This window comes from Macaca thibetana, chromosome 5, assembly GCF_024542745.1.
Source record: "Macaca thibetana thibetana isolate TM-01 chromosome 5, ASM2454274v1, whole genome shotgun sequence".
Taxonomy (NCBI): Eukaryota; Metazoa; Chordata; class Mammalia; order Primates; family Cercopithecidae; genus Macaca; species Macaca thibetana.
The window spans coordinates 68,739,619-68,758,153 of record NC_065582.1 but is presented as its reverse complement, the minus strand read 5'-3'; the positions used below and the strand labels follow the sequence as shown (position 1 = coordinate 68,758,153).

The 18,535-nt window shown below is 38.8% G+C and overlaps 1 protein-coding gene across 8 annotated transcripts in view; it reads right to left on the bottom strand.

The window, feature by feature from the left end:
- Positions 1–18,535, bottom strand: part of PRDM5 (PR/SET domain 5) — a 224,802-nt gene that overhangs the window by 147,577 nt on the left and 58,690 nt on the right. For all 8 annotated transcript variants that reach the window (XR_007726061.1, XR_007726059.1, XR_007726060.1 and 5 more), the window contains one exon: positions 4,580–4,702. Coding sequence is in view for 5 of the 8 variants with exons in the window: in XM_050792631.1 (XP_050648588.1) it covers positions 4,580–4,702 (123 nt within the window). In the remaining 3 variants the exon portion in view is untranslated. The remainder of the gene's footprint in view (positions 1–4,579; positions 4,703–18,535) is intronic.

Here is an 18,535-nt window from a genome sequence, read left to right as displayed (position 1 = left end):
TTGAATTCTGTATCAACATTATTTGTTACTCCTATGGATCTTGGTAGTTTAGTGGCAATGGAGAATGTCTTATCTGTGCTTGAAAAACAAAATTGCTTCTCTTTAGAGATCCACATGTGATTTTCCAGTTCTGTCATATTTAAATTTCACATGTCACCAGAGAAGGCCCCAGGAAAAATTGCCTATGACTATTCATCCTCAGGCAAGGCAGAGAAAGGAGGTTCAATAATCTGTGACAAAACAACTGCTGGTAATGAGGATTCTAAACTGACAGCAGAATTGGGGCAGAGCTGTGAGAATATCTTGTCTCAATACCCAGTGCCTTCTCACCTCATTTAGACCATCCTTACATCCTGATACCCCTCATGAAGAGAACCAGGACCCAAATGTTTTTATCTTTTTATGTAAATTGATAATGTATGGCAAACAGTCCCAGGAAAGACATGCCTGAAAATATGTGCTTAAGAATATGAGATGTGGCCGGGTGCGGTGGCTCAAGCCTGTAATCCCAGCACTTTGGGAGGCCGAGACGGGCGGATCACGAGGTCAGGAGATCGAGACCATCCTGGCTAACACAATGAAACCCCGTCTCCACTAAAAATACAAAAAAATTAGCCGGGCGTGGTGGCGGCGCCTGTAGTCCCAGCTACTCGGGAGGCTGAGGCAGGAGAATGGTGGGAACCCGGGAGGCGGAGCTTGCAGTGAGCCGAGATGGCGCCACTGCACTCCAGCCTGGGCGACAGAGTGAGACTCCGCCTCAAAAAAAAAAAAAAAAAAAAAAAAAAGAATATGAGATGTAGCACTCCATCTCTGAAATGTTCAAATAATTAATAGTTTCAACTGTAAGTGGCATAAAATATTCATTTTCTATCAAAAGATCAGAAATTTTTAAAAGCCTGCAAAACACTAACTAGGTCAAAAACATTTTTAAGCTACATATACATTTTTTCCTTTAGTGCAACAAAATTAGCATTTAATAAGAATCGCCTGCTTCTTATGGAGCTTAAGGACATTTTAGTTCATTTTAAGCCACAACTTTCACATTTAGAATTTTCTAGCCATAGTTGGAAACCTTTCATACAGTTTAACTGAACATACAGTTAAATGATTATTCTGAAAAGTGTGCATGTGGGAAGAACTGTTTGCTTACTAGCTCCTTCTTTGATAATACAGATACTTAAGTCATCATTTCCAAAGCAAATTTTCCAAAATCAAATAAATTGCAAAACTAGAAATATAATCACATCTCCAAGAAGGAGTTCCAATCGTCTGCCAAAACAGACCTCAACTTTATAATCCCTTGTCCAGAAAAGTTGGACCAAGTATTGACATTTTCCACCAAGCAAGCCACATAGTCACAAATGTTTCTCATTTATTCCACTCCTGGGATACACAGCTCAAATAAAAAATTTCCTGAATACCCTAAATTTCAGATGCAATTTGCAATGCAAGTGATTCATAATGTCATGCAGGAAACATTGTGATCTCACCAACTCAATGTTTCTAGAATGCAATCTTTAGGAGATCATTCCAACCAATTAGAAGGCTGACATCCCTTAAAGCCATGTGACCCAACTATTATGCTCTCTGCCCTTAGCTCAGATGTGATTTTGAACCCTCAGCAATCCTCTACTCCAGCTACTGTTCAAAATAAAAACGATGTTACCTCAAGGGAGCTAACAAAGATCCCTATTGTAATCTATGACAAAAAACATGGTAGCAGTGCACTGCATCCCCATTGAGAAAGTGCAAAACAGTGTTAAAAGAAATGAAAGCCGCGGTCATTGCTCTGCACCAAAGCCTCTTAGAGTGGCCGCTGAACATACTTAGATTCTAATTCAAGAGAGAAATTTCAGAGAGTCTACAGTTACATGAGTCCTGTTCTAATCCCCCCTCACTCCCCTTGTTAAGTCATTAATAATTTCTTGGAGTACCTGTCATCTTCTGCGATTTATATTTTCTTTCAAGGAAAAAACACAGTTGATATAGAGGAAGGAAAGTGCTGCATTGAATGTACTAAATGAACATTAAAACTGTAAGTCTTACACAATGTGATTACTGAAAATGAGCAAAGTGCCTACAACATGATAACATACAGGTCATAGTAGAGTAGCAGAGTAAACGGTGAAAGATCAAGGTATAAACACTTACCGACATTGTTTTCTATTAACTAAAGGGATCATTACAAGTAAGATGTTCAGTTAAGGGGAACTCCTAAGCAAGTATTACCTAAGGGAATATAAGACGAAACTCACATAACACTTTGTAAGTTTAGGCAAAGAAAGAGACCTACTGATTCTATAGAAATAATAGGCAATAGGGAGATATTTCTCAAACTGAAGGAATTTGGAGAAGGCTTAAAATCATTATTTATACCTAAAAAGAAAAACAATCTAGCATAAATAATATTCTCCACAATCACAATGATGAAGAACCTACCAAAACAATGGGTTGGCTTAAGGTAAATTCCTGGTTCTATAGGCAATTTTGATAATAGTAACATTTACAAAGAAACAAACTGAGTCTGTAAATTAAAATATTGACATAAATGATGTTCTCATGAGTTTGCCTCAGAAAACCATGAAAAAATATAAAAATACTTGGAAAAAAATAATGTCTACATGTTAAAAAAGAAAAAAAAAACAGATCAGTTCAAACTTGTGGTTGGATCAATGGCCATCATGAATAATTGGAAAAGTAGCTTGAATATCTCTGGCTGCCAGAGATCCTATTTTTCCATCTTACCTCAGCTGTTTAGTAAGAGTCATCTCTCATGTATCCACGCAAAAAGGGACAGTTATCACATTGACTATCTAATACTTATTTGTACTGAAAAAAAAATTGGTTAGATGACATTAGGAAATTAAATAGTCTAGATGACTGCTAGTTACTTTAAAACTTAATTCTGTGCATTTTCCTTCTTGCTACTGTTGATTTTATACTGAAAATTAAATGAAATCAGTGTAATGTCAACCAATTGTCAAACTATCAGAATTTCTGTGAATAAATGACCACATGTATATGAAGCTTCTTGAACAGTGTACGTGGTAGATTCTCAAATACTGTTCATGTCTCATTCTTTTCCTTTCCCCTCTTACTTTTGCCAACCATAGCTTTACTTCCTCTTCCGAAGTTTAGGATCCAGAAAGACAGGCTTTCACATGTAATCAGTCAATTATCTGCCAGAATTTAATGTTTCCTTATAATTTTGGTCATCTGATCAATGTGTTTTAAATATAGGGCCCCTCTAAAAACTGCATCATTTTCTCTTCTTGCCTTAATTTCCACTGAGGGATCACCTAAGTTTAACTCATAGTTTGTATCAAAACCTTATGTTTTGTCCAGCAGTATGCTAGGATACAGGGAAATCGAATTCAATAAAACATGGTTCTCGTCAGTGATGGTTAATTTTATATGTTAACTTGACTAGGCTACAGGGTCCCAGATAGTTGATCAAACATTATTCTGGGTGTTTCTGTAAGGGTGTTTTCAGAAAATATTAACATTTAAATCAGGAGACTTGAATAAAGTATATTGCCCTCCATAATGTGGGTGGGCCTCATTTAATCATGCTAAGTCCTGAATCGAACAAAAGGCTGACCTACCCCAGAGTAAGAGAGAATTCTCCTAACAGCCTACAACGTGGAACACTGGCTCTTCTTGCCTGATGGGTTTCCAAGTGGGATATCAGCTCTTCCAGGTTCTACAGCAGCTTCTGGCCATTGGACTTAAACTGGAACATCAGCAATGCAGATTTTAAACTTACCAGCTCCTATAATCATGTGAGCTAATCCCCTATTTTATATATACATATATATACATACATATAAACACATATACATATATACACATATACACACATATACAAATACATATACACATACACAACCATATACATACATACGTGTGTGTGTGTATATGTGTATATATATCTTTTTATACTAAAAAAAAGGATATATAAGGATATATCCTTTTTTCTTGGAGCCATAGTCTTGCTCTGTTGCGCAGTTTGGAGTGGAATAGTATCTTCACTGCAGCTTTGACCTCCTGGGCTCTAGTGATCCTACCACCTTAGCCTCTCAAAATGCTGAGATCACAGACGTGAGCCACTGGACCTGTTTCTCTGGGAAAACCTGACTAACACACCACCTCCAACAAGCTCAAAACCTAGTCATGGGGAATATCCCAAAGTAAACCTTCTCCATAAAGCCTTTCCCAAACACTAACACAGGGTATAGTACTATGAACAAAATAAACTATCAAACAAATAATAATATCAATAAATATTCACTGAATGAAATAAAAGTACCTGAAAGCAAGATCTGCCAAGGACAATATCAGACTGTGTAATTCGTTCCCTCAGGAATTCTCATAAAGTAAGTGCCCTGGTGTTATTTTACAGCTAGGCTTGCCCTTTCGGGACATATGCTGACTAGATGAGATTTCTCTGCTTTTATGAGTTAGTTACTGTTATTTAAAGCAGGTCATTGGGAAATAAATTTAAAACAGGGAGTACAGTTATATATTCATCCATCCCCCCTCACCGTGCACAGTACAAATAAGAAGCAAATAAGCTCACTTGAATGGCAGCCAAGTTCTTCTGCTCCTGAGATGGTGCCTCATGAACGAAGCGAAGCCAGTTGGAGTGCCGTGGGTTGGTAGCATCCAAAATGTACAAAACTTCTCCCTTACTCCCACGAACCTGAAACATTAAAGGCTCCTGAGTTTACAATGGAAGTCAGAATATTAGCCTTTAAACACATCAAGGTTACGTTTTTTCATAAGTATATACCTTTTTCATTGATAGGTGATAAATAGAAGTTGGAATAACATGCATTCTTCTCTTAAACACATGTACAAATAGAGCCTACTATTTCATTTGGCAGATGTCTAGATGACTCACAATTGCAGTGGACTCTCAGAAACATCCTATGTTGATAGCTGTTTTCTGGTCAAAATTATTTCGTTTTGTAGGTACATTCCAGTATATGTATTGCAATCACAATTGTTCAGAGAATAATTATTATTGCAACTTCCCTCTTTTCTCCAAAGAGAAGGGTCATACTGCTAATTTCCCAATTGACAGGGGTTGGAACTGAAGCAATCATTTCAATTCCCCTCTGGACCTGTTTATTGAATCATCTCCATAAAAGGAGAACCTGCTCATCTAGCCAGTGGGAATCTGACATCTAGTAAGACAAAATGTCATGCTCTTTACTAGTGAATGAATGAAACAGTCCCATTTTATCCTTTCATGGCCCACTAATGGATTGCTGAGAAGGACGGTGGGCTCTCTGGTTTTTGTCTTAGACCGTACGCTCTCGCTGTTCAGGCCTTTTTCTACCTTCAGCTGGAGAGAGGAGGGGAGTAACTCCCAAAGCAGATAGCCCATTGGACATTCTTGAATCCAAGTTACTTGAAATCTAGCTTCTCCAAAACCCTTGCATTATCAGTTGCTAGGGACTTGCCCATTTTATAAAACTTATATACCAATCACCATTCAACTCTCATTTCATGTTTCTATTCCATTGGAATCCAGAAAAGAAAGGAGAGGAGTGAGTGATGAGCACTCCATATCTCCAACACCAAGTAACACAAACATGAAGGTTACAAATTCACCTTGGCAGACTTGATAAGAATTCTAGATTTCCAAAATTTTATTTTATAAAATAAAAGATAACCAGTCCCATAAGGTATGTATTTTCATGACACATCTGGACAATCATTTGTTCATTCAACAAATAATTATTAGGTCGTTAATGGCTGAAGGCATCAAGAATCTTTCAGTGAACAAGACAAAGCCCCAGACCACACAGCACTTCAAAGTAAACAAACATAGAATATAATTTCATGTAAAGATGAGCACTACGATGACAACTAAAACAGAGCAGGAGAAAATAGAGTACTAAGAGAAGGGCTCTTTTTGATGAGGCGATCAGGGAAAGCCCTTTGATGAGAGGACCTTAAGAGTTCTAAAGGGAGGAAACAGACCAGTAGAGGGCTAGGGGAAGACTGCTCCCAAGCAGAGGGTACAGCAAGTGAAAGGCAAGGAGAAAGGCCTTGGGTTTGGAAATGAATTAGGTGCTTTCAAAGAACAGTAAAAATGTTATGAGGCTGGAACAGAAGGAGCAACTGAGAAAGTGGTGGGCGTTGAGATCTAACAGACTGGCAGACACCAGATCATGTGGGGACCAACAGACCAGGAAGTCATCTAGACAGTTACTTTGGGTAGGTACAGTTATTTTTACCCAAAAAACATTTTAAATACATCTGTTACATGCACTGCAAAAACTGATATTTCAAGATTCTAATATATAAATACCCAGGAAAGAATACAGTTTGCCTGTTCCTATTATCTGACCTACTGCCATGTTTCTCAGACAATTCCTGTTTTCTTACGTGCCCAAGGATCCTCAATAATTAATGCCAGACCATCACTGGGAAGCAAGAATGTAATTTTTCATATTATAATTTCTAAAAGAGCAATTTAGGACTATAAATACCTCATATTTATACTTAAGATGCTTATATGTGAAGGTATGGGAATTTGTAATACTTCTTACTAAATAACAAACTCTCACTGAAAAGATCTGCTTTGGGAGGTGCCTCATAATTGTCCTGCCTCCCTACTTACCCTTTAGCTCAGAACACTCACTGCCCACTGGGAAATTCCAAAAATGTCCAGAACACTGATATGGTAAAGAGAATGTACACTCTACAATTCTGCCTCAATGGGCATGTCAGTTCACATTTTTTTGGCAGAGTAAACAAATAATTTTAAATATCTTGGATATAAAGTCCTTCCTTTCAGGTACCCTCACAGCAATAGCACCAAAACTGTTTATATTGACAAAAAGCTAAATTAAGGCAATGCCACCTGATACTTGAAAGAAAAATTTTCTCAGAAGAATTGAAATTGAAAATCTATAGCTGATACTGAAATCCACACAACCCAACTAACTTTATGTAGTGAAACACAAATGGGTTTGCCCAGGGCATATCTCAGTTTGAGAGGACAGCACTACTTACAGAAATTAGTTTATGGCCCTTCTTAATCACACATTTGTCACTCAGTAGTAAGCACAATATACACCAGATGTGTATAACATTTGGAATTCTTTCTTCAAAGATACAAAACAGAAGAAATATTTCTCTGTGACTTATTATAGTAAGAACATTTGAGTTTTTACCAGGGGCATTGTTTTTCCTTTGTGTACTTCAGCTTTTTCCCAGGCCCTTTGGCCCCAACTATGTTCAATTATTCAGTATTAGCAATTTATTTTCCTTTTCAGTCCATTAGACATATGTACCTTCCTGGCTATCACTTTCTCATGCAATATTCCATCTTAAAGGAAATACATAATTTGATTTTATACTAAAATTATTCTGAAATGTATCACTTTTAATACACACAAATTTATGTGCTGATTTACCTTTATTCTCAGAACAACACTATCACAACCAGCAATAGACTACATTACCTACATATTCACATTTGAAATAACTTTCTTTGTTCATTAACAGAATCACTGCCCATTTTATTCCAAATATGCTTACCCAAACAACTTTTAAGTTCTTAGAGAGTCTTTGCTCTCTGGGGCCCACCTGTTTTCTCCAGCTTTCAAGTGGCTGGCCATTTCCTCATTCCACCAGTCTAATCTTCAACACTCCACCAAGCTGGTAGATGACCTGTGCACACGCCTTTTATCTCACTACCCTAACCACAGCGTTCGCCTTGCTGACATATCATCTGAAAGAGACATCCAAAAGTAATCTAATCCATCTTTCCTCTTCCCAGAGACACCAAATCAAAACAACTCCAGACAACTGGCTATTATTAAAGTCTCCATTTATCTATTTTAATTTGATACTGAACCCTGAGGTAATAAATTGAACATTTTTTAAATCTAAGGAATAAAAAAGATAGAAAATTCCTCCTAGTACCATGTTCCAGCATCTCACTAACTTTTGCTGCCAAAGTATATTATGTTACTGTCAAAACTTAGTCTTCCAAATATCATCTTCTTTTACCTGAATTTTCTTGGAAATGAAGTGTGTTTGGTTACTATCCGACTTACGATCATTTTCTGCATACCTGGGGCCAATGATGAACTCGACAGTCTCACCATGTAGTAAAAACCATCTCAGTTCCAAAACCTGTTTGATTGGCACAGGCTTCCCACAATAGTTACACAAAAAGGTTAGTTAAAGTAGGAAACACGTCAGGTATCACACCTGCAATCCCAGCACTTCGGGAGGCTGAGGCGGGCAGATCACCTGAGGTCAGGAGTTTGAGACCAGCCTGGCCAATATATAGTGAAACCCCATCTCTACTAAAAAATACAAAAATTAGCTGGTGTGGTGGCACACGCCTATAGTCCCAGCTACTTGGGAAGCTGAGGCAGGAGAATCACTTGAACCCAGGGGGCAGAAGTTGCTGTGAGCTGAGATCGCGCCACTGCACTCCAGCCTGGAAGGCAGAGCAAGACTCCATCTCTCAAAATAAAATAAAGTAGGAAAGAGAAAGATACTCTCATGTGAAAATGAAAACTTTCATGCTTCAATGTAATTGTTCACATCTCTATGACTTTGCCACTTCACATTTAATGAAATTATTCCCTTATGGGAACTTGGCAGGGTTTAGCCTCTGTTAAATGCTACTGCCATCACTTTTCAAGTATCTGAGAGAAAGAATGTGCTGGTCATTGCTACCGTGTATCTGTACCCTTTTTCAGACTAAAAGTTCACAACATTGAATATGTCATACTTGATTTTGTCTTCCCACCCGGAAAAAGACAGAGGAAACCACAAAAAATCTCAGATCGATTAGAGAAAACCCTAATGTTTAAATGAAAGAAGAAAGTGGAAACAGAGAGTAGGGAGAGAGATACAAATCTTCTTTCCCTAAACTTAAATATTTTATTTGTTAAACTGGGTCAACTATAGACAGAGAAGCTCAATTATTATTTGGACGGTTAATTTTCAAAGAAGAGTCTACAGTGTTGCTTACTCTATTATTTCCTTCAACAATTTAAATGCCTGAGGAATTTTTCACTAACTATGTACATTCCATCAAGGCTCCAAGAGCAAAGCCAGTCAGCCAGATTTGCCCCCTAGAAGTGGCAAAATGTAACTGATAGATAAAATTTGATTTAACATATGGTAAAATTTAATGGCAGCAAATACAGTCAGTTCCAAAAAAGACAGCAATAATATCCTTAATGAGAAATTACAATACGCTATGCTACAGTATTTATTTATTTATTAAGTAAAACATATTTACCTTTCTGTCTTTCAACAAGGCTCTTCAAAGAAAGTAGTTTTAAGCACTAAAATTTAGAGTATGGATGTCTTTAGAGTTTAAAGTGCCATCACATTTTTGTATTTAAATTACAGACATTCTTTCTGCAATTGTTTTTACCTAAGTAAGGCCATATGCCTTGCCTTCAGTGTTTAATTATCCAGACTTCAGGATATCTTTAGGAGCACAAAAAAGCAAGTGTGCTCAAGTAATCAATTCTGATGGCACATTGTTGTCAGATTTAAACCGAAGGGAGACACACTTTCAGAAATCAGCAGCGATCATAGCTAGGAAACGGTAGTGATTTATAGTTTCCAAGAAAAGGGCGTGGGATCTCCCCCGCCAATTGTTCAAAGGATTCTCTCTGAAATTACTACTTGCTTGTGTGCTCATGAACACACGTGCACACACACACACACGCACACACACATCACTGTAGCTTATCTACTCATAACTCCCTTCTACCTTCCCTCCCTCTGCCTCCCACCTGCTCGTTGCTATCTGATAATCCTAACCCATGGATTCCCCTGCCTTCATATGCGAAAGCAGATGGAAAGGAAATACAGACTTTTACAGATCCCTGTTTCTTTAACATCCATCATATAACACATACGAAGTTAATATAAAAGGACTGATGAGAAAAATAGTCACTTTTTGTGACAAATATTTAGATTTCAAGTGGAAGAAAACCATTCTGGAGTGGTAAAGATGCTGAACTAGGAATCAGAAATCTAGATGTCATCCAAGGCTCTGACTACCTCACTTTGGGTGAGTGGTTTCCTCTGACTGAACTAAGCTATGATCACTTGACCTCTAAAATAGGGATAACAGTCTGTGCCCTGCGCATTCACAGAACCTGTGAGAGCATCAAATGAAATAAGATACTTGACAGTTCTTTATATCAATGTCTATTGTTGCAAACATAAGGTATTAGTAAAATGAGAAAACTGGGCCCACAGTGGCTATAGACACCTTAAATATAAACATTCTGCTTTCAATGACACAGCTGGGACATATATAACATGTCAACTTTTTTTTTTTTTTTTACAAACAGCATCTCTGTTGCCCAGGCTAGAGGGCAGTGGCACGGCGCCATCATGACTCACTGCAGCCTCAACCTCCCGGGCTCAAAAAATGGTTCTCCTATGTTAACCTCCCACATAGCTGCGACTGGGACTACAGGTGCATGTCACCTTGCCCAGCTAATATTTTATTTTATTTTTCATAAAGACAGGGTCTCCCTATATTGCCGAGGCTTGCCTCGAATTCTTGGGCTTAAGCAATCCTCCTGCCTTGACCTCCCAAAGTGCTGGGATTACAGGCATGAGTGACCACACCCAGTCATGTCAACTTTTTCAAGGAACAAACATGAAGGATATCATTTTTTTTTTTTTTTTTTTTTGAGACGGAGTCTCGCTCTGTCGCCCAGGCTGGAGTGCAGTGGCTGGATGCAAGCTCTGCCTCCCAGGTTTATGCCATTCTCCTGCCTCAGCCTCCCGAGTAGCTGGGACTACAGGCGCCCACCAACTCGCCCGGCTAGTTTTTTGTATGTTTTTTTTTTAGTAGAGACGGGGTTTCACCGTGTTAGCCAGGATGGTCTCGATCTCCTGACGTCGTGATCCGCCCGTCTCAGCCTCCCATGAAGGATATCTTAACACTACTCTTCAAATCCAAATACATATTCAAATAGCCTCTAATTGAATATTATAAGGTAGTAGCAAACCCAGATGTCATTTTAGCTGTACTGACACACTTACTTATGCCAAACTGAAACACCTTGCTCTGTGACCCACAGCCAGTAACTGCAGCTCTGCCCTCTCAAGGAGTTTTAATTTCTCTTCCATGTATAGCCCTTCAAATTTCTGAAGGTGAGAATCCCTCCTTCTCCATGTTTCTCTTCCACAAAACAAGTAACTCCTTCCTTATCGGACATGGTTTTCAGTTCCATCATTGTCCTGGCTATCCTCATGGGTGCACACAAACTTGTCAAAACCCTCCTAACACGGGACAGAATCCAGCCTGGAAAGGACGATTATGACCTCTGACCTGGCATTCTTTCTATTGAAGCAGCTTAAAAATCACAAAAGCAATTTTTGGTTGCCACACCTGACATTTAGCTGAGATTGCCTTTATAAACAGGAAGGTCTCATGATACTGTCAAAGACACAAAGACAAGTGTAACCGAAGAACTTGGTGAGGTTTCTGTAGCTAAGCAAATCCTATACCTGGACAGCTGACCACTCAAAGAAGGAAGCCTGTCATTTGATACAGTCTTAATAAATATTTTATTAACTAAAAGCTCACACAATGTGTCCTTTCTTTGACTCTCATTGCCTTTATTTCCTTTAAATGTTCAAAAATATTTTATGAGAGATTTAATGTAAAATATTTTAAAGCACTCCATGTCTTTGCCTTTCAAAGTACTTTTTAAATTGGGCTAATTTTTTTAAAAAACTAAATACGTGACATAAAATGAAAGACATAGTGAAAACCACATCATCTTTTCCACAGCAAATTTATGAAAGTGTCTTAACAGCATAGAAACTGTCCTTTTCTATAGTTTTATGAACTTGTTCAGCTCCTCAGATTTCAATGGCATTTTTGGACAGAAGCTTTTTTATCACATGAAGAATACAACAGTGACCACTTTCTCCCTTCTTGGGGAAAAAAAAAAAAAAAGAATAAAGTTGAGTTTAACTGACATTAGCTTATTGTACCCATTGTTTTAGGGGTTTTCTGTAAAACATGCAGGGTTTTATGCACGAATGTTACAGCATTTCTCTTAGCTACTTAGTGGCTTATTTGTTTACTTTTTATTTTGTCAATATTGTAAAGCAAATGACTTCCATAAGCAAAAAGTGTTATTTCACCAAGGTATTAGAAAACCATAATAAGGCCACCATGTCTTCTGAGAGTTTGGCAGTATCCATCAGATCCCTCAGCAATGACTCATAACACTTTAAATCCTGTTAAAGTTTTATGAAGCCTTAGTGTTGCCCAATTTTTAATATAGATTTCAGACCTGCATAGACTTCTAGCCTTATAGTCATCAGTTATGTTTTTGTTGTTGTTGTTCACATGGAATCTCGCTCTGTGGCCCAGGCTGGAGTACAGACGCATAACCTCGGCTCAGTGCAATATCTGCCTCCTGGATTCAAGCAATTCTCCAGCCTCAGCCTCCTGAGTAGCTGGGATTACAGATGTGACCACTTCACCTGGCTAATTTTTGTATTTTTAGCAAAGATGGGGTTTCGCCATTTTGGCCAGAATAGTCTTGAACTCCTGACCTCAAGTGATTTGCCAGCCTCAGCCTCCCAAAGTGCTGGGATTACAGGCATGAGCTATCATGACCAGACTGTAGTCATCTTTTGGAGAATTTTCCCTATAGCATATTAAAAGAGTTTACAAAATGTATTAAATAATAATAAGCTATTTTGGTAGCAAAATTCTAATCATAAAACATGAAATTATTTTAAAGAGTTGGTGATCACATATAAAGCAATGGCAATATCCAAGATCCAGAGATCACAGTCTTGATGGTGTTTTTATAAAAAGATGCTTTGGGCTGGGCGTGGTGGCTCACACCTCTAATCCCAGCACTTTGGGAGGCCAAGGCGGGCAGATCACTTGAGGTCAGGAGTTTGAGACCAGCTTGGCCAACATGGTGAAACCCCGTCTCTATTAAAAATATAAAGATTGGCCAGGCATGGTGGAACATGCCTGTAGTCCCAGCTACTTAGGAGGCTGAAGTAGGAGAATCACTTGAACCCAGGAGGCGAAAGTAGCAGCGAGCCAAGATCGTGCCACTGCACTCCAGCCTAGGCAACAGAGCAAGACTCCGTCTCAAAAAAAAAAGAAAAAAGAATAAAAGAAAAGAAAAAAAAGGAGAAGATGCTTTGTATCTGAAAACTTCTGTGCAAAGGTTACAGAAACTCTAAATAAGAAAAGAACATCATGTAGTCCACAGGGAGAAAAAAGTTTTTTTAATCGACTTTTCCTTTGATCTTGATCTTCTAACCCAAATTCCTCTCCTAACTGCATAGTTTTCTAAAGCTATTAAAATTGAATCCACCCAAACCATTTAAATCTAACAGTATTCTCCTCAAAATGTACATAACTTGACAGAGAAACCAATCAATGATCTTAGCATAAGAATGAACTTAAGGCAACCAAATACTTCCCAGTTACTAAGGTAATTCTCATAATCATCCAGCAATCATAGTTCTGTGCTGAAAAATTCTAAAAAGTAACATCCTTTGTCAGTAAACATTTACTGAACAACATTTACTATACATTTCTTTATTTGTTATTTTCAAATGTGCTATGAAAGGCCACAGATGACATTTTTGAACACAGTTCCTTTACTCAATTTATGCCTTCAGTATGAGGAAGCAGAAAACACAATGTTTACAAAGCTCACAAAGCAATGTACTGATTACCATAAGGGACATTCATATGAACTGCATTCATTTCCAAAATGAATTGGTACAGATGGGTGTAAAGTAACATACAGAGCCAGGTCCTGAGGATGGACCAAGATGAAAAGTAAGAGTTACAGCAGAGAAGAGGTGCATTATGAAAAGCTTCCAATAGAGAGGTATGCCTCTAGAACAAACCTAGCAGACCTGAGACTGCCAAAAAGTCCTGCCTGCAAGTTTGGCCTTTGGTGGGCATGGGGGAACTTGGCCCTTAGCGTGTTCCCTGTCAATACTTAACATATCAGGGTGTTTTACTGTGCCTAGACGACGTGTGTAAACAATATGGGTTATGTTGAACACCTGTCTTCCTTCTGGAAGCCTGGAATTTTGGTATATCCTAGGGAGAAGGTGCCTATGAGTTTCTAATAAAAATCTTGGGCATTGAACGTTGTACAGAAACATCACACACGTGTGGCTGCGTTTTTATTTTTGGGCAAAGAGTACGCTCTGGCCAAATGCGGTAGCTCACACCTGTAATCTCTGCACTTTGGAAGGCCAAGGAGGGTGAATCGCTTGAGCCCAGGAGTTAGAGACCAGCCTGCACAACATGGCAAAACCCTGTCTCTACTAAAATTACAAAAATTAGCTGTTTATAAGTAGAACACACCTATAAACTGGCTACTTGGGAGGCTGAGGCATGAGAATTGCTTGAACCCAGGAAGTGGAGACTGCAGTGAGCCGAGATTAGGCCATTACACTCCAGCCTGGGTGACAGAGCAAGACTCTGTCTAAAAAAATAAATAAATAATTACATATACACACACACACACACACACATATATATATGTATATATATATTTGGTCTGTGTGATCCTTCACGGGGGGGAGAGAGCATAAGGAAAACTGCACACAGGTTCTTCCAGACTCTGCCTGTGCCTTTTCCCTTATGATAGGGCTATACACACCTACTATGTACTAGAAGAAACCTTAGTCACAAGTACAACAATGGGCTGAGTCCTGTGAGTCCTTCTAGAAAATCAAATGTTGGGGCTGTGTTGGGAACCTTCAACATACAAGGTGAACTTAGTTCCATGTGCTGAAAATGGGATACAAATTTGCAAACAGGAGAGGCGGAGGGTCATTTCAAGATTAACAAAGTTTTATCATACAAATATTTAACTTACAGAAATTAAACTATACCAATTCAACCAAAGCATTAAAAAAATGAGAAAAAGCAAAGAAAGAAAATAAATTGAAATAATAAAGACCTTTCCCTTTCATGGCCAAAAACAAACCAACTCCATCTAGTGATCAGATAAGGAAGAATAATCAGGAGTAATTGTAAGAAATTATTGCCTTATAAATTGGCTTCAGAATCTAAGTTTTGCAAACAGGTGAATCCACTGTAGAGAAAATTGTAACAATGAAAGAATGGTAAAGTAACTTAATCATTTAGTGTGGAGGAGACATAATGAACGATAGAAGTAAATCTGGCTAGGAAGATGCAGTTAGTCAGGATGACAGGACTCAAATTTTGTGGCTGGAGCAGCAAAATCAAAGCAATAACGGGAAATAAATGGTGACTATATGAATTAGGATATTCTGTCCTCCAGCTAACAGAAATTTCAACGGCTACGGCTAATCTGGGGCCACCCCTGTAGGGCGTTAGCTTCTCAGTAATAATACACTGCTGCATGGAGGAAGGGTGGAAACTCTGCCAATATCTCGACTTAACTGCGAAAGATGAAGGGGAATAGACGATGGGTGACCAACAACCCTAATGTGCAGGATGAATTGTGTGTGGAGAGAAAGTTCTGTGAAAGGTGAAAGAACTAAATACATTATGACAATAAATGTATTAATTTTTTAATTTACATCTTAGGAGATAAGGAGAGAAGGGTAAGGATAGGAAGTACTGATTTACAGGCCTTGAACATAAAGTTAATATCTGATACCTAAAAAGCACAGTATCAAAGATTAATAATCAGACAGACCGATATTCTAGACAATTTTAATCCAAGGCAGGTGAAATCAGGACAGGCAAACTTAACATAACTAAAGAAAAGAATAAAAACACAAAATTAAGAAATATTGATGTTACATGCAATCAAAGAGGAACACAGAAAATCCTTTCCAAATCCTCTTTCCACACTTCCAGCCATCAGATAGGTTGGCAGAGGATTCCCAACTCTCCATCTCCTAGCAGTGTCATCCTACAGTGGATCAGTATCAGAAAGGGTGATTTACAGAAAATCCTTTAAGTTAAGGAGCGTTCAGAAAAAATATTCTCTAAAAGTAAAAATTTTATTCATAAAAATAAGAAATTGATCTCTACTTGTTCCTAAAAGATTTTGTTTCCTCACTCAGAACCTGACTAAAGCTCTTATGTCCTAACAATCAAATGGGAACAGAAGGACCAACTCAGAAGAGCCCGTACACCCATGTTGTACACACTTCTCTTGCTATAGGTCATTTTTGAGAATTTTGCCAAAAGGCTCATGCTGCCAGAAGGTAGGATCACTGACATAGCAATATCTCCCTGCTACAGACCCAGCTGTGTCTCACATCAATAACTGCTCTGGCAACAAAAGATCTGGCAAGGAATGCCATCCAAATCTAGAACACAAATATTGCAGCAGCAGATGTTTTCTACAAAGAAAACTAGGGCTTCTTCCCTTGACGTGATTTTCTTACAGCATTAAGTGCCTGGATCAAAGGAACTGAAAATGAGAGCTGCACGGGAACCTTTCAAGAAAGGAATCTGGGAAACTCCAAGTGGGGAGGAATTCTTCAGGAATGTTGTCTTTTCCAGAGATATGGGGCTTAATGGTCTGTCTGGGTCCAAGGACTCCACCACTCAGGGCATTTAATAATCACTCTCAAATCTCCTCACTCTGAGAAAAACACAAGGCCTGTTTAAGAAGAACACAGACAGACACTGAGATTATTCAGTCCTTGCCATTGCTGAGTCAGCCTTGATATCAATCCTGCTCCAACTCTAGCATCACAAAATCCTAAAACTGCATTTGTGATTTGTTCTCCTGTAGGACAATCTGATATCTCATTCCCAACCAAGCTTTTAAGTGACTGGGTTACCACCAGCTGCTCTACACACCGTGGAGTCACTCTACTCATCAAACGCTTTCTTCAATCCCAACATTTTGGTGACAGGGTCATAGTCATGCACGGTTGGATTTGCTCGAGGTCAGATGACTGCTAGCCCAGATCCTTGCCAGCTGGCACTCCCTGGTCCTCAACATATCCACAGTTCCACTCCTCTGAGACGGGTAACCCGAATGGTGAATTATGGTTCCTGGTCATCACTTACACTGTCCTCATACACTGATCTCCTGGATTCTCATCTACTCTAGAAATTGAATCTCACTCAAACCTGGACTTGCTTCTAATTCTCTGTCTCTTCCTGACCAAGAGTATCCACCAGGACTTCTCCAGCCTGACTCAGCCCCCACTCCCATCAGAGCTTCCTCAACTTTTCTTGTTAAGATGTCAAGAAAAACTTTTAGATTTGGGGCATGTTATGACAATCAATGACCCACTATTTGAATATCAATAGCATTTTTATAATTGACTCTTTTTCTATATCAACTCAAAATCTATCTTCAAATGCATCTTTCACAATATTGCCGAGTACTCTTTGCAGTTCATCCTTCTCCTCATACTAATGCTGCTTGCCAGAACTCCAAACTCCTTTGCATGACAAAAGAGGCCCTTCACATGCTGACTTGTCTGTCTCAGCTAAGATCACTGTACCTCCTCCCACTTCACTGCACACTTCATTGCACACACACCTGGCCCTGGCCATCTAAGAACGCACATCCACTGCCTGGAGCAGGGGAACAGTGCTTCACACTTTCATCTGAGAGATTCTCACATAAGTCAGATTCCATAAGGATGAAAGATTCCTATGTGGGTCAACATCATGTTACTTTTACAAACATGTGCTTTGCATTTTATACTCGTTTATTCTATGAAAAGCGAAGCATGAAAGAAAAGAAATCTGCTTTAAAAAACAAATAATAATAGTATAACTGCTAATAGTTATTGAGTGTTTATTATGTGCCAGGCACTTTGTTAAACACCTTTATATTATTATATAATTTACTCCTCAAAACAACTCTATGAGGTAAGTGCTACATATTAACCACCACGTTTAACAGATGAGGGAACTGAGGCAGAAACAGAATGAGTAACTTCCCAAAGATTTCACAGCTGATACTGGGACTGAACCAAGACAGTCTGATTCCAGAGCCCACCGTGTTATACTACCTTAACACACTCACTACCTTGGTCACTAGTTTGCCAACTGGTAAGCAGAATTCTAAGACTGACTCCCCATAACTCACACCTTTGTACAATGCCTTCCCATTTGAGTATGAAAGGAACCCAAGAGTATGATGAGGTATCACTCCTATGATCATGTTATATAGGGATTATCTTTAGGGAGCCCAACCTAATCACATGAGCTCTCTAAAAGCAGAGAATTTTCTCTGGCTGGTAAGTATAGAAGTTAAAGAGATTAAAGCGTGAGAAGGATTTGACATATTGCTGAGATTGAGGGGCTCACGGGGTGGCCTGAGAGGGGCCACTTGCAGACCTAGGGACTCAAAACAGTCTCTAGCCAAAGGCCAGCAATACAATAAGAACCTAAGTCCTACAATTCAGCCAGCAATCTGAATGAGCTTGGAAGCATATTGATCCTCAAAGCCTCCTAGTAAGAACCCAACCCTGCCACTACCTTGACCTGACCTTGTAAGACCCTTAAGCAGAGAACCTATCTGGACTTCTCACCCACACA